The sequence below is a fragment of the Uloborus diversus genome, chromosome 4 (genome assembly GCF_026930045.1).
Source record: "Uloborus diversus isolate 005 chromosome 4, Udiv.v.3.1, whole genome shotgun sequence".
Classification (NCBI taxonomy): domain Eukaryota; kingdom Metazoa; phylum Arthropoda; class Arachnida; order Araneae; family Uloboridae; genus Uloborus; species Uloborus diversus.
The window spans coordinates 27,610,409-27,626,272 of NC_072734.1; the positions used below are offsets into that span (position 1 = coordinate 27,610,409).

General features: G+C 35.3%; 1 protein-coding gene across 1 annotated transcript in view; it reads right to left on the reverse strand.

The window, feature by feature from the left end:
* The window catches only part of LOC129219980 (carcinoembryonic antigen-related cell adhesion molecule 5-like), a 49,209-nt gene that overhangs the window by 9,371 nt on the left and 23,974 nt on the right, over positions 1 to 15,864 (reverse strand). Inside the window, exons 4-7 of the mRNA XM_054854302.1 lie at positions 11,818 to 12,039; positions 8,706 to 8,999; positions 7,559 to 7,849; positions 6,127 to 6,414 (exon numbers count right to left, since the gene is read on the reverse strand). Coding sequence (XP_054710277.1) covers positions 6,127 to 6,414; positions 7,559 to 7,849; positions 8,706 to 8,999; positions 11,818 to 12,039 — 1,095 coding nt within the window. The remainder of the gene's footprint in view (positions 1 to 6,126; positions 6,415 to 7,558; positions 7,850 to 8,705; positions 9,000 to 11,817; positions 12,040 to 15,864) is intronic.

The window sequence follows — 15,864 nt, forward strand, 5'->3', positions numbered from 1 at the left end:
GGTGCGACTTCCACTTTCTTGAAATGAAGACACAGTTCTTGATAAAAACACAGGAAATTTATTTACACTATGTACAGGAAAGATCTTCAACAACTGCTAAATTATTCATCAGCAATTAAGCAATTATCACACAACACCGTAAACTCAACGTTTACACACGTATTTACTTCCAAATACGAAAACAACACAGCGAAATGCCTCGCTATAAACAGAGCAAATACACACTCTCAGTTCGAAATCCTCAATCGAAACTCCCCGTTTATAAATCGCTAACGGCTTTTATAAACATCCAAGAATTTTCCACAACATTCTTTCTGCTTCGAGAAATGCGTAGACCGTTATCAAATTTTATCAATGAAAATAAAAAGAATAGGGGGTTGTATACTTTAGCCATATGTTAAGGGGTTGTATATTCATTACGGGAAATTATTTACAGGTTACGTTACTACAATAATTACTATTTACAGGATTTGTAACAATATTAACAATGATTCCCCCCCCCCCAAAAGGCGTAAAAGACCCCCTTAGGAACATCCGAATGCAACCAAAAGGGTAGGTGCACAACTAGATCCCACTAGGAGTCTACTTACCAAATTTCAACTTTCTGGGACATACCGTTTTTGAGTTATGCAGGATACATACACACATACGAACATACAAACGTCGCGAGAAAACTCCTTGTAATTAATTCGGGGATCATCAAAATGGATATTTCGGGTGTCTATACACTCTTAGGCATATATCCACGTGTAGTCGGGTTGAAAAAAAAAAAAAAAAACATTCATTCGAGGGCAAGCAAAATGGAAATTAAGGCCAAAATTTTTTCGCGAATGGTACGATACTTCCGTTTTTTCGTAAAAGGAAGTAATATGTTAAAATCGAATTTTTCAAAAAAATAATAAAAAAAAATAGTTTTTCCATATTTTTGTAAGGCAACAGCCATACATTGTCAGTATATAGCGTAATTTAAACCTAAAAGAATATTTTATAGCTTTTGCATAAGATCTTTCGTTTGTGCATATGTTGTAAATTGTGCTAAAATCTCCTGAAATTTGAAACTTTATCTAAGGCATATGCACGAACTAAAGATCTTATGTAAAAGCTATAAAATATTTTTTAGGTTCATATTACGCTATGTACTGATAATTTATGTCTTGTTTATTTAGAAAAAATACAAAAAAGCTAATTTTATTATTTTCTGAAAACTTCAATTTTTAACTTATTTTTTCAAACTTTCAGCCTCATTCGTTAACTGAAGATGTCAACTTTGATCCCCCCCCCCCCCCATTTGAAAATACTAAGCTACAACTTTTGAGAGGTAACGCGATTCCGAAATAAAAAAATCGATTTTTTTCGAACCACCCTAGAAAATACTCTATAACAAAAAAAAAAAAAAAATCGACGCACCAAGAAGCAATCATCCGATTGCTTTGAAATTTTGTATGCGTGAGTGTTTTGACCAGATATGCAAATGATTAAAATTTGGTGTCCAATGAATGAATAGTTTGATCTCCAGCGCATCAAAACTGCGCATCCAGCAGATGTATATAACGAGCAGTTCTTCAACAGTTGTTAAAACTTTCAGTTTGATTGCGATTCAGATTACCTTTCAACAACTTAAAAATGCCTCTCCGCATGGTTCGTGCTCATTACGAGCAACTGTCAGAGTTTAAAAGAGGTCGTATCATTGGATTGAAAGAGGCACGGTTGGTCAAATCGAAGAATCGTTCGTCATTTGAGTCGAAGCGATGCGGCGCTTCGAAGATGCTGGCAAGGATGGATGGAAAATGGCAGGGTTCAGCAGCGTCATGATGGTAGCGGTCTACCTAGGGCACCACCTAGGGTCACACCAGGGCGCTCATTCCAAACAATTCTCGTTTCGACTTCGAGATTTCCCGTCACGTGATCGATGTTGTCCAAAAAATCTCGCAACATTGAATTCTGAACAGCTCGCAGCTGTCTCTCGAAGAGGCACCGATTTTTTCGATTAGTTTGGTCGGCCAGGAGGTACACGTGACTTCTTCCAACCAATGTCCTTTCAGCGCAGCTAGTTTTGTTTTGTTTAATCCTTGCACGGAAGAGCGCGAACTTTGATGACTGGCACGCTAATGGCTACTCTTCAAAGAATACGTTTTACGTTACAAAGAATCACACCGAAATAATTTTAGATTTTCTTGAAGCAAACCCAGATGTTCTTAAAAATTAATTCTCCGAGAATTTTACAAAATAGTACACAAAGGAAAAATGGCCGAGTGCTCCGGTGCAAAAAGCTTAGTCGAATGGCAAAAAGTAAGTCATATTTTTTGCATATTTCAATATTAGTGTCTAAAACAAAAATCGAAAAGGTGAAAACAGCCAATACATAAATATGATAAAAATTAACCGTAAATTTTGTTGATTTACCCTATAACACCATCTATATTAGTAAGAACGTCTTATATGAAATATATTTTTCCCAAGAAACTATAATCGAAATAAAAAATAATGATACTAAAAAAAAAAAAATCTTAACCCTCATAAATGCAGACGAAAAAATACAAATAGTTCGTAATCGTGGACTGAATAATATGTTGTTGCCGTGTCTAATGAAGTGCAGAGTGCGAAAGGTTTAGAGGCATTCAAAAGTCTTGATGAAAAAATCTGCTAATTCAAATTGAATAAAAAAAAAACACTAAAATGCAGGGAGGGGGGTGTTAGGGCATGGCGCTGACTGCGCCATTGAAATTTTTAAAGGGGGTTGAGGGGTATTTTTTTATTTGGGGGGCTCTTGCTTTTGGAGGGGGGAGTCTACCGGATATTTTGGGGGAGGACACCCCTACAAAATGTAAAAGGTTTGTTGTGCTAATTGAGCTTTTGGGGATGGGAGCAGACATAACAGAATATATAATCTTCCATATTAGGATTAGTAATGTAAAAACCAACCCTCCCCCCGCTCCCAGTTGCAATTATAACAATAATCTCAGTTTCAAAGATATGTTCCAGATTTTTTTTCTCTTCTCCTTTAAAATTATAATTTAATAAGCATATACTAAATAAAAAGTATTACTTCTTCAATATTCCTGTTTTCAAATTCCATTTTTTCTAGGTATTGTTTTCCAAAGATATCCTCAAAACAGTACTTTTCTAGATTACTTTTTCAAAACAAGCAACTTGTACCTATGATTACACAATTCCATCTTTATTTTCAAGATTAAAAAGTCAAAACAGTAATCTTGGTTACAAGAGCAGTTTAAAATAAATAAATACTCTGCTTCTGTAAATGTATATTGAAAAATATTCGTAAAAGGAATAAATTTTTCAATCATTATTTCTCTTCAGCTGATAAAGAACTTTAAAGTTCAACCCAAAGGAAAGATCCTAAATTGAAGAAGAAAAGAAAAAAGGAGCATTTTGAAGCATTCTCTTTTCCTTGAAATACATCATATTACATAGCAGCCAATTTACAAATGCGCACACGATAATCGAATACATGTATAATATTACTAATTTTGATGTCGGCGAAATGGAAAATCAAACTTTAGAAACAATTCCCCAGAAATTACCAGTATTTGTACTGTTTTGTAATTAGTAAATCAATATCAAATTTCAATAAAGAAAAATAAATTTTCTTACAAATTGAATTCAATTGAAATTGAATATTGACAGTAGGTAATAAATAAAGAATTTAGGAAAAAAAAGGGGAGGAGGATTTTATATCAAAAGAAGACAAAAAAAAAATACCTACGTCAGTGGCGTACCCAGCATGGGTGACACCCGGGGCGATAATTTGTGATATCACCCCCCCCCCCCCTAAAACGCAAAAAAAAAGGGATTGTATATTCTGTGTAAGTTTGAAATTCATACAACTTTCAGAAACAACTAGTACTTTTGTGAAAAAAACTAAATTTTAAGTGGGATAATGTACAAAAGAAAAATAAAATTTATAAACGCTTTTTACATAAAATTTCCCCTAGACGCATTTGTGCAGGCCGTCGAGAGGTCAAAAAAATAAGAGGGAGTAGGAAATTCCTAGCCCCTTAATTATTTCAAATGCATTATATCTTGAAAATTTGGAGTGCCCCCGATTCCCCCCCCCCCCACTCGTACCTTAGTTCTTAAATGATGGGTTTGGTTACTGGAATCAATGGAAGTTATCAACCTTAGCCTAATGCATTTTCATTCATAAACATTTTTTACATTGAAAAAGGAGCTCTTCACACGTGTCTACCGAAACACGTGTCTGCAATTTAAATCGGATGTTTGTACATTATAATGTTGTTATTAGTTGAATTAAGCATTTTAAGCTTTGAAAACTTGTTGTAAAGCGAAAAATTTTGCATATATACCTGTTTTATGTTTGCAGTTATAACCCCCCACCCTGCACCATTTTTGGGGTTGGCCACATCCTAATTCGTTTTCCTCGTGCCAATACCTATCAGAAAAACCAACTGCCGTAATTTTATCACAAAAATTCCACGGACAACCACTTTTTCACCCCCCCTTCACTATGTTCAAGGTTCCTAACATTCTAATTTGTTTTCTGCTTACCAATACATTTCAGAAAAACTAACTCCCGTTTTTGTGTCACAAAAGTTTAACGGAAAACCACTTGCCCCCAGCGCAGTTTTAACCCCCTTCCCTCCCCTTCACAATGTTCAAGGTTTGTAACATTCTAATTTGTTTTCTGCTTGCCAATACCTTTCTGAAAAACTAACTCCCGTTTTTGTGTCACAAAAATTTAACGGAAAACCACTTGCCCCCCAGCGCAGTTTTAACCCCCTCCCTCCCCTTCACTATGTTCAAGGTTCGTAACATTCTAATTTGTTTTCTGCTTGCCAATACCTTTCAAAAAAACTAACTCCCATTTTTGTGTCACAAAAATTTAACGGAAAACCACTTGCTCCCCCCCCAGCGCAGTTTTAATCCCCCTCCCTCTCCTTCACTATGTTCAAGGTTCGTAACATTGTAATTTGTTTTCTGCTTGCCAATACCTTTCAGAAAAACTAACTTCCATTTTTGTGTCACAAAAATTTAACGGAAAACCACTTGCCCCCCCCCCCCAGTGCAGTTTTATCCCCCCCCTTGCCCCCCTGCACCATCTCCAAGTTTGGCAACATCCGAATTCGTTTTCCTCGAGCCAATACCTTTCAGAAACACAAACTCCCAAATTGTATCACAAAAATCGCTCAATCTCACCTACTTTAGGGCAGTCGAGATTTCGCTCCGCAAATAAGCGCCCGAAAAGTCACTTTTCCCCTTCTTTTGGCGCTTGGAATTGCTACTTGCGAGAATTTCCTTTCGAGACCGCTTTTTTCCCTATAGCGCCATCTAGTGAGGCGATCAGAACTAATCTCGCAAGGTGAATTTCGAGCTTGGAATAAGCACCCAGATCGTGATAACAGAGTGATCAGCTGTCACAGCGCTTTCTTCATCTCTATGAACCATCAGACGTTCAACCGAAACACCAAACGCATTTATCAATTTATGGCTTTGTTCGTATGTAGTACGTCAGCATTGAGTTTGCAAGCATATGTCTCTTCTGATTCTTGCCTTGAAGTTTATCCTTAGTTGGAGAGGAAAGTTGAGAATATTCTCGAAGAATAAACAGATTCTGAGAAGATTAGTGAGCAATCACGATTGCTTATCGCTTTCATTTGACTGTTTTTGACGTTCCTATCATTTTTCCCACCGCCACCCTCCGCAGCATCACCGTCGATCGGGTCCTCACGATGCTGCACCTCTAGCGAAAACCATCTACAGGTTTCGTCAATATCCTACACTTACACGCACATACACACATATACATATATACACCTACACACACATACATACACCTACACACACATACATACACCTACACACATACACAAACACATACATACACACACACTCACATACATACAACTACCCACACACTCATGCCTGCACACAGACACAAACACATATGCCTACACACACACACACACATACCTCCCACACACAAAGAAACAAGCTTACATATACACACACACTCGTGATTGCGAAAAATATAATTTGAATTCAAGATGACAAAATTCAAATTAATTATTTTTTTTTGTTAGTTAGTTGCTTTCAATTACACAATTTTCTTTTTTTATTACTTTCTCTCAACAGAATTTCCTCACTTACCAGGTCTGAATACCGTGAAGGTACATGGCACATGTTGTTCGCCAGCGCTGTTGTTCGCCCAACAGAAGAGAGACCCCAAGTGGACATCTTTAGTGGGAGTGTACGTGGCAATGCTTCTCAGGGCCTTGCTGTGGAATGTAATGTTGTCGTGATGAACTTGAGTGTTTGCAAAACTCCAATGGAAAGAGACACTTCCGGGCTCAGCTTCTACTTCGCATCGTATGTAGAGTGTCTCACCGTAATAAGCACCATAGGAGACTTGCTGTCCTGCTCGACAGATGGGTCGGTCTGGAAGTGAGGGGAAAAATGATCCGCTTTTACAGTTAGTTAAAAGAAAAAAAAAGGAAGAAAGAAAACGTCAAAAATGTAGCGAACATTTGAGAGATTTAAGTTAAACCACTAGACCCAGAACAACAGAGGAAATTCCGTCAGAAGCTCATCCTTAATATAGGTTCGCTAATAGATAATGAAGAGGGATGGTTTCTAATCCAGAAAAAGACGTGCAGATAGGAAATCAAAATTGAGAAACGAATATTTGCATAGTATTAGGTAATGCCGATTAAGAAACTGAAGCTTTAAAGAAGTTGAAAAGGATATTACACGTCCAACTGCCTATTACCAGAACCGATATATGGGGGGGGGGAGGGGGGAGCAAGCCGGGCACTTGCCTCGAGTGGCCACTTCTGGGAGGTGACAAATTCATCCAATTTCTGTGTAGTTTTTTCGTTCAAACTTGATAAAGAAACTTAAATGAAGGGCGGTAATTTCAAGTTTTTGCCCAGTCTTAAAACTAAAAATGGGAATCACCTTACTTTAGGTGTTTGTAATTGAAAGTGATTTTTCCGATTTCCCTTCTCGCAACCTTATAAAATAAAAAAGTTTTTAGGAAAACCCATTTTGACATCCTCCTGCATCTATTGTAGCTAATTCATTATTTCTAAAGGCAAATGCTTATGACGCTTATGACGAATATTTTCAAAAGGAAAAACAATGGTGAACTACAGCCTCGTCTCAATGTAACACATCTTGTTTTAACGTGGGTTCAGTATCATCTGTCTACTTATAAATTGCACTGGTAGAGATGTACTATACTATCGCTGTTGCATCACCCATCATTAAATAATTTTCTACACAGGAACATCGGGATGACCCTGTGCGGGAGAGGTGGGAGGCGTGTCATAGCCCAGACTGGGCCCAATGATATTTTTAGGCTGACGGTTTCGTTTTTCCTGCTATATGGGGTTTCATTCTTGAGGAGAGAACGGGAACACCAGTGAAAATTATGTTTGTATTGCTAGAAAAATCAACATAAGAATCCCAAAAACTTAAGGCCTACATTTGAAACACTTCAATTTGAAAATAAATAGATGCGACTTAAAATGTTATTTAAAAAAAACGTGGCCATGATGCCATGAAGCTAAAACATACTTACGTCTCACAGCAAGCCAAAGCGAATTGCTTTCCCCAACGCCCTCATTATTAGCTGCCTTACACTTATAGCTTCCCTTGTGCCATGGCTCCAGTCTTTCCAGTATGAGGGTATGAGGCCCAGTTTTGGGATACTCTTCCGTCGTAGGCCCAATTGACGATTCTTTCGAAAAAGACCACTGAACAGGTCCAGTGGTTGGATTTGCAAGGACTTTACACAGCAAAGCTATTGTGTCACCTTCTGAAATGGAGCTGCTACTGTAAGTCTTCAGAGATAAAGACACTTTTGGAGGAACTAAGAAGGCAAAAAAAAAAAAAAAAAAAAGGTTTGTAGCACACGTCTCTATTAAGCTATCTATGATAGATAATGAGACAGAGAGAGAATCCTGCAATTTTAATTAAAAAACACTTTTATTAACAATTTTGTTGGTAACTAATTTTCTACCCAGCGTTGTTTATGTATAGTATATTAATATAACGTTCCTCAGACAATTAAAAAAAAACAAATTCTTACAGGAGTGAGGAGAAAAGCATCGCATCTACCCTCTTGGTACAAATTCGCATCAATTGTGTTTAAATATAATTGAAAGATTATCTTTGAACATAATTTAATTAATTTAATGCAATATAATTTATTTTTATTATTAATACTGTGGCATGGCTCCTTTGATAGTCTGAGGCAGCTTACCTGAGCGCAGGCAGCTCCCGAAGCAGGTGCTTTTGACCTCTTACCCACCATCCACGACCACGGACACCCCAAACGACATTGTACCAAGAAAACCGAAAGCCAATGAGCTGCTTTGAGAAACGAGAAGGTGAGGCGAGTGTTATAAGACAATCAGGGCGATTCTCGTCCCGGGCGGATTTCTTCCCCGTTCGTTTTCGACCAGTCAAGTGGACAAAATAATATTCTATTCGCCAATCTGTTAGCAAGTCCGTCACTAGATCGAATCGAAAACGATCCGTAGTTAATCGAAAGCGAATGAGAATACGACGGATAATCTAGCCCTCAGTTGCGCTGGCTGATGGCAGCTTTTCTTGGTTTTCTCTTTTGCATTCAAATGAGCTTCGCACAGTATAGCCCGTTGAGGATCCTAAGCCATTCAACAAAACAAACCAACAAAAGTCGTTTACAATATAATTGTACTTACAAGTCACATTGAGTGTGATATTTTCCGTCAGCACACTTCCAAGAAGTCTCGAGTTTTCAACGCGACATGTCACTATCTTCCCATGGTCAGCTGCAGACGGAATCAGAGACACGAAGCTGAAACTGGACTCGGAATCGGAGTTGTATCCGGACGTGTTCAGGAGCCGAAAGCCTGACATCCACCAGGTGATATCAGCTGGAGGGCGAGAGCCCCATGTCCGGCAGCGGAGTTCTAATAGCGAGCCCTCTTGACAGGTGCCATGTGAAGGTGTGATCCGGACGCTTAAAGGTCTCACTAATGAAAGAAAAAAAAAACATAAAGATTAAAGATATGTTTTTATCTTTATTTATGTTCTCTACCTCAGTCTAAAACAGAAGTGCACGGATCGGCTTCGGTAAGAAGGACATGGACCTTCAGAGAAATCATTTTCTTCTGGGGTGGAAAGGGGCCTTTATCATTTGGTGGTTCGAAATCATATACAGTGGCTCCCAAAAGTGTTCGTACACTTTGAAATTTTTTAGTAAAACCAAAATAACGCGAAACAGAATTCGAATATGAAGTCCAATATTTTTTCACATCATTCCTTTGTCATTCTAAATAAAACCCTGTAGTTTCCCCAAAATATTGAAGGATCTTCTTTTCGAAATCGGTCAAAAAACGAAGAGACAGATAAATAATACGCCACAAAAGTCATCGTACACTCAAATATTTTCGAATAAATTCATGATTAAAATGATCATACGCCGTTTTTTTTTTATAATTTTTGCAATGTGTTGACCCTTAAAAGTCATTTGGCTTTAATTTTTTGTTTATTTATTCCTTAATATTGTGAAAAAAAAAAAAAAAAAAACACACACACACACACAAACACCATTCGGAATTTAAATTTTTTCCTCACAGTAGCGGTAAATTGGTTTGAAATGTCTCTAAATTAGTTAATTTATTCCATTCTATAGTAAAGTGCCTGATAAAATGCTTTAAAGAAAAGAATCGGACCAAAAACAAGGTAAGAAAAGGTCAACCGGCAAAAGTTGACAAAGCTTTATCGGAGATTTACAGTTAAAAAATTTATGAAAAATACACATTTGAGTGCTGTAAAAGTTTCTGCGTAGTTAAATAAAACTTTTTACATTTAATTTTCACCTAAAATTGTTCGCCAAGTTCTCTGATTAGCTGGATTAAATGGGACCTCTTCCAGCAGAAATTTTCTTGGTCATGCGAAAAACAGAAAGTTACGCTTTTCGTCGCGAAATCCATGATAAATAAGCTCAAAACGTTTTGGAATTACGTCTTACTTAGATAAAAATGAGTTCAGCATTTTTGGTTAAATAGTTGTATAATTGCAAACAGAAGAAAAAATTAGGAACTTAATCTTAAGAACTTAGTTGGACCATTTAATCAGGACGGTGAAGGTGTTCTTGTGTGAGGGTGCATATCAGCATCAGGACTTGGTAGTTTGGAATTTTTTGATGAAATAATGAATCATGCTGTTCATTTAAATATTTTAAAAACCAATTTTAAACTCTTAGCCAAAAATTTGGCTATCGGAAACAACTTTGTTTTTTATCAAAATAACGATAAGAAGTACACGGTTTTCAACGTTTGTGTCTAGTGCCTCAAAAATTGTCCTTAAGTTTAGAAACTACCTCTTCAATCTCCAGATTTGGACTTAATGTAACATATTTATAGATGTCTGGAGGATAGATTACGAAAATACGGCTTTGAAAGGAAAATAGAGCTAAAAACAGTAAGACTCGAAGTGTGGTTGAACACTTACTCAGAAATTACGCAAAAAATGAAAGAAAAAAGAATGAAATATATTCCCAGACGTTTAAAAGGTGTTGTTGATACTGCATGATATTCTACTAAATAATAACTTAATAAAAAATTAGAGATTATTCAATGATATATGGACATTTTTTAAAGTGTACGAAGACTTTTGTGACATAAAATTTCCGGCACTTTTTGGTTTTTGATTTTTAAAAACTTAACTTTTAATATTTAAAAAAATATCTCATGTAGTCTTGTTGAAAATTGATCATAGATCTTATAATTAAATACCTATTCTGAAACATTAATTCTAACCAATGGACCGGGTTCTATTTAATTGAAAGTCGTAGGTGTACGAACACTTTTGGGAGCCGCTGTATGTAGAATAACTAGATGCAGAACTCTGTGACGAGAGTCTCAGGCATAAATTGTAAAAATACTGCCAACTGTTTGCACATGCAGAATTTGTACTATCGGTAAGAGCTTATGAATGCTTTTGCTCGTCTACCAGATTTCCATTGGGGCAATCAGCAGCTGGGAGTTATCCGCAGTTGTAATGTTCACTAGATACACAACGAGAATAGCCCAGTAAATTTAGGATTTTTTGCACCACAAATTTATAATTAAGAAATATTTTCAGAATTAGTTCCTCATAGCAAGTAGAGTAAATCTTAAAAAGTCCCCTAAGTTTGTATGTGAGCTTCCATCCAAAATGACGGATCAAAGAGGGCCGCCTTGTACTTTTTGCTTTCCTCATAGCTCGGTCAAAAATGAAGATTTTTTAGTTCTAAAAAAACCTGTATGCTATAAAAGTAATATTGTTTCGATATATACCCTAAAATAACCAATAAAAAAGTTCAAACAATTGTTTTGACACAAAAACTAAAATTTCTATTTTTCACGTAATGCAGCAAAACAAATAAGCTTCTAAAATTAAGGATTTTTTATGATATTCTTTTTCAAATATGAACTTTAAAATGATTGATACATTCCATGAGCAAATTGGCGAGAAATTCACCCTCCTTATTTGCAAATATACAGGCGAACCAATTGACCTTTTCATTTTCTACTACGGGCAAAGCCGTGTGGGTACCACTAGTATTTATATTAAAATGGGGCTCAGTTTCACTTCAGTTCGGACTCTTAGCAAACAGGTAGCCAAAATCTACTCCTACTACGTACTACTACGTCTCAACAAAAAATATTTCCCTGGATAATTACAGAAAATACTAATTTAATACTACTAAATAATAAGTTAAATAGCTTTTCTAACGCATTTCATATGTTAATTGATGCACTTGCTTATTAGATGATTCTACTTGTTTATCTGACACTAACATACAAAAGAGATCTAGCTGGATGGCTGCAGCAAGTAATGGTTCACTGGTGGAATTCATTTGTTCTCTGCTGATGGCAACACATGCGATGGGAATCATCCAGAGGCTTCGCTCCAAGCTGCGCATCAAATAATCGTTCTTCATACGTCCATTGGGCAGCACTTTGAATGTCGAGTCGACAACGTTGTTCCGTATCATCCAAAGCACTTGCATTGGACTCGAATCACCTGTAAAATAGAAAAGAATTCTAGATTAAAAAGTATAGTTTGGCTCTGATAAGTAGAGCTATGACCTTGACAATGTTTACCTTCCTTTTGTTTTAACAAGGAAGAGTTATTGGCCCAGCGTTGAGCTGCATTACTGTCTTTCGCAGGAGTTTTGCAAAATAATTCCAACTCGAATCTGTGCCAATAACACGTCCCATTTTCACTGAACTCGCCAAAAAGAAGTAAGCATTGTCAAGGTGATAGCTCAATCCGTCATAGCTACACTAAGAATTATTTAAAAAATTATTCAGCCGTTGTGTTTGGATTTTGGAACTTTATAGTTTAACTCTGATAAAATGAACATTTATGACAGACGAAGGAAATATTCCATTAGTTAAAACAGGTGTGAGGAAAGCCAGTTCTACTTTGTCAATAATGTACTTTTCTCCACAACACCCCCACACAGATGTCGCAGTGGATAGTCGTCTACATTGTATTTTAAAATTCCCTCAAAAAACGGAAAATGTACTGGCAGCAGAGTTGCCGACAATTTTCCGTTTTTTTACAGAAGTGGTGTTTTCCGTTTTTATCACGGATGGTTTCCGTTTTTTCATACTGACACTTTCAGTTTTAAAACTGCTATTTTCCGTTCTCAATCGGAATATTTTCCGTTTTATGAACTGATGTTTTCAGTTTTTAATGTAGATATTTTCCGTTTCATGAACTAATGTTTTCAGTTTATAATATAAATATTTTCCGTTTTATGCACGTATATTTTCAGTTTAAAAAACTATTATTTTGAAAATACAGCTGGGCAATTAAAGCATAATGAATTAACATTTGGAGATTTTAAAAGCCCTTATATTTTAACAGCAAAAAAAAAAAGAAGAAAAAGAAAGAAAAAGAAAAGCAGTTTTATTAGAGCATTTGCACAAATTTCTTCCTTAACTTTCAAAAATTTGTGAAACTTCCTAAAAGTGAAGAAACACATTTTTACTATGCAGAAACTATGAATCATTCTCTTTTGAAGGTATAGAGGGAAGATATAACAGCTATCTGGGAATGTATTTGCTTTGCATTTTATTGTATTAAAATCTTTTATCAACAAACAATTGCAAAACATATGAAATAAACGCAAATCATACCAACTGTTTTTTTCTTTTTTAAATCAGTCTTCACAAAAATACCCTCCTCTCCCCCTCCCCCCGACAAAAAAAAGTTCCTGTAATTAACTGTGCGATGTTTTATTTAACAATAACTGCCACAAAGTTTAACTTTATCAAAATTATTGAAACTTATCAATTGTGCATAGTTAACATTGTTTTCAATAAAACAAAACATTTATTACAAGTACAAAATCATTTATTGCAGATCTTGTGCTACACAATTTTTAAAATTTTTTGCTTGTGCCAATGTCGAATTAATAGTTTGCTTTGCTGTCATCATCAGTATCTTTTTTATTTCTGCCCTCATATATAGAGATTAAATAAGATTGATAGGTACAACTGGGATATCTTAGGACGATTCCAATTTTTCACAATTAATGTCACAAACCTAAATTACAAAAATAAAAGTATTAATGCATGATATCAAAAATATTTAACACATAAACATTTTATTGAATAAATTACCAAGTGTCATGTCATAAACATGCAGATGAAAACATCAATTACCTACGGTAAGATATTTGACATTATTTTTCTTGACAATGAGGTAATACGCTGACAGCAAGCAAAAAAAGTAGTCAACAGCACTGTCGAAATTTGGAGAGAAATTAGGCATCTTACTTCAGAAACAGTTAATTTGTAAACACCTATGCATTTTTTTTTTTTTTGCAACAATTTTTAAATTAATACTTTCAATTTTAAAAGTGGCAGTGTGGAGTAGTTTATATGTTAGAATTGAACGTGCCAGCCAATAGCTCAAAAACAATTCTCGATCTCTTCTAATTCTCGCCTAGCTATAATTGGGGCGAACCTAACCTGGCAGCCAAGTAATACTGAGCTTCGGATATGCTTAGCTTTCACAATGCTTCCAGGTTAGGTTTGCCCTAACTATAGTAAGTGTAACATTTTATTTGCTAACTCAATTTTTGTTCCGAACATCATTACTTGACTCTCAAGAAACAAAACAAAAGTTATCCATGAAAAAATAATATTTTAGCAGGTTATAAGAATTGTTTCGAGAATATTATTCAAAAACTTCAAAAGAACTGTTAGGAGAGGAATCATGAATTTGTGAATCACAATAAATATCACGGAGTTATACCTGGATGTTTTTCTACTATATTCTCTCTCTCCCCCCCCCCCCCACAAAAAAAAATCATTATTTTTTTATGTTTATGATTTGTCCTTGTACTGTGCTTTCAATCTCCTTTTGCATTTATTTGGAAGGATGCAATAATGCACAATTCCACAAAATCGTATAAAATTGCAGCTGGTGCAGAATTAATTTTTTCAGTGTATATGTTATAGTTGAACTCAGGTCAACGAGAGCCAAGGTTACGCCTTCTTAGTTTGATCTCCTTAACCCCTCCCCACATAAAACTGTAAAAATTATATTATTCCGATTCTGACTGATTATTTATACACCTGAAAAACTTTTCATGGATACTTTTTTTTTTCATAAAAAATTTATTTTTAAAACAGTAAAATATTGTTAGGCTTTATTTCTCAGGGCCAATCGGGTTTTTAAACTTAAAGTATATCCTTCCGCAAGCGGAAAGACTTCTGTTTAACATCAGTTACTCTTTAAATTATCATTGAATTCGGTTTACAGACATTCTGCATTTTAGAACAAATTGTGAAGTGTGTTGGGTTAGGATAGGCTGTCTGCTTTATTAGTTTTATTTGCTAAAGCAGCTATGTCGTTAAAACTAGATTACACTGCAATAATTAAAAATTACTTTTGTTAGACTTAAAGCAGAAAATTTTCATGTGTGTAAATTTTGTCGTTATAATTCATAGTAATCTAGTAACTGATAAACAGCCAACCATTTGTGCTGAGTAGGGCAATGTGAAATAGTTAAGATGACTGAGCTTTTTCAAAATGAAAAAATTCGAAATTTATTTTGAAAATGATAGTACGTAAAGAAAGAACACTCTATTTAAAATAAAACTAACATTGAAACTGTATTTTTTAATTTTGGCAGTAAATTTGCAGTTTCAAAAAAAGAAGCTAAGATTTTCCTAATTAACTCGGATATGTAATTTGTCGGTAACCTACAATTTCTTTTTACCTCTCAAGAGTTTACATTTTTTGTCGAACTCCTGCATATGCATACTATATTCATTATACTTGCATATTTATGTTTCCAAATAGGGCTGGGCATTGTAGGGATTTCTACATTGTGATGCATCGCCAACCTTACATCACGATGTTATGATGCATCAAAATGTACATTTTTTTTTCTTTCTTCATTTCACTTATAATTGCTTGTTTAAATTAAAAAAAAAAAACATATATTCTAAATGAAAAAATATAAATGCTACAAACACGTTCTAGCACCAGCAAAAAATTGTCAAAAATAAAAAAACTGTGTACAAGGTAGCAATAAATATTAGTCATCTGTTTTGAAACTACAATGAACCTATTTTTTCAATACAAACAGGTGCAAGCTTGTGGAAGCAATATCATCTTGCATTTGGAAAGAGGTAACTCAAAGCAATAAAATTCGTGCATACAACCTTTGCTCCTATTTTGAGATTTCATTTTGCTTTGTTTTGTAGAGTTATTATCTGATCAACTTTGTTCAGCAATATATTTTTTTCAAAAAGGTTTTTAAAAACAATTGCATTTACTGCAAGTTTTCGGAAAAGTGAAAGTTGTTCGTTCACTTATGATACT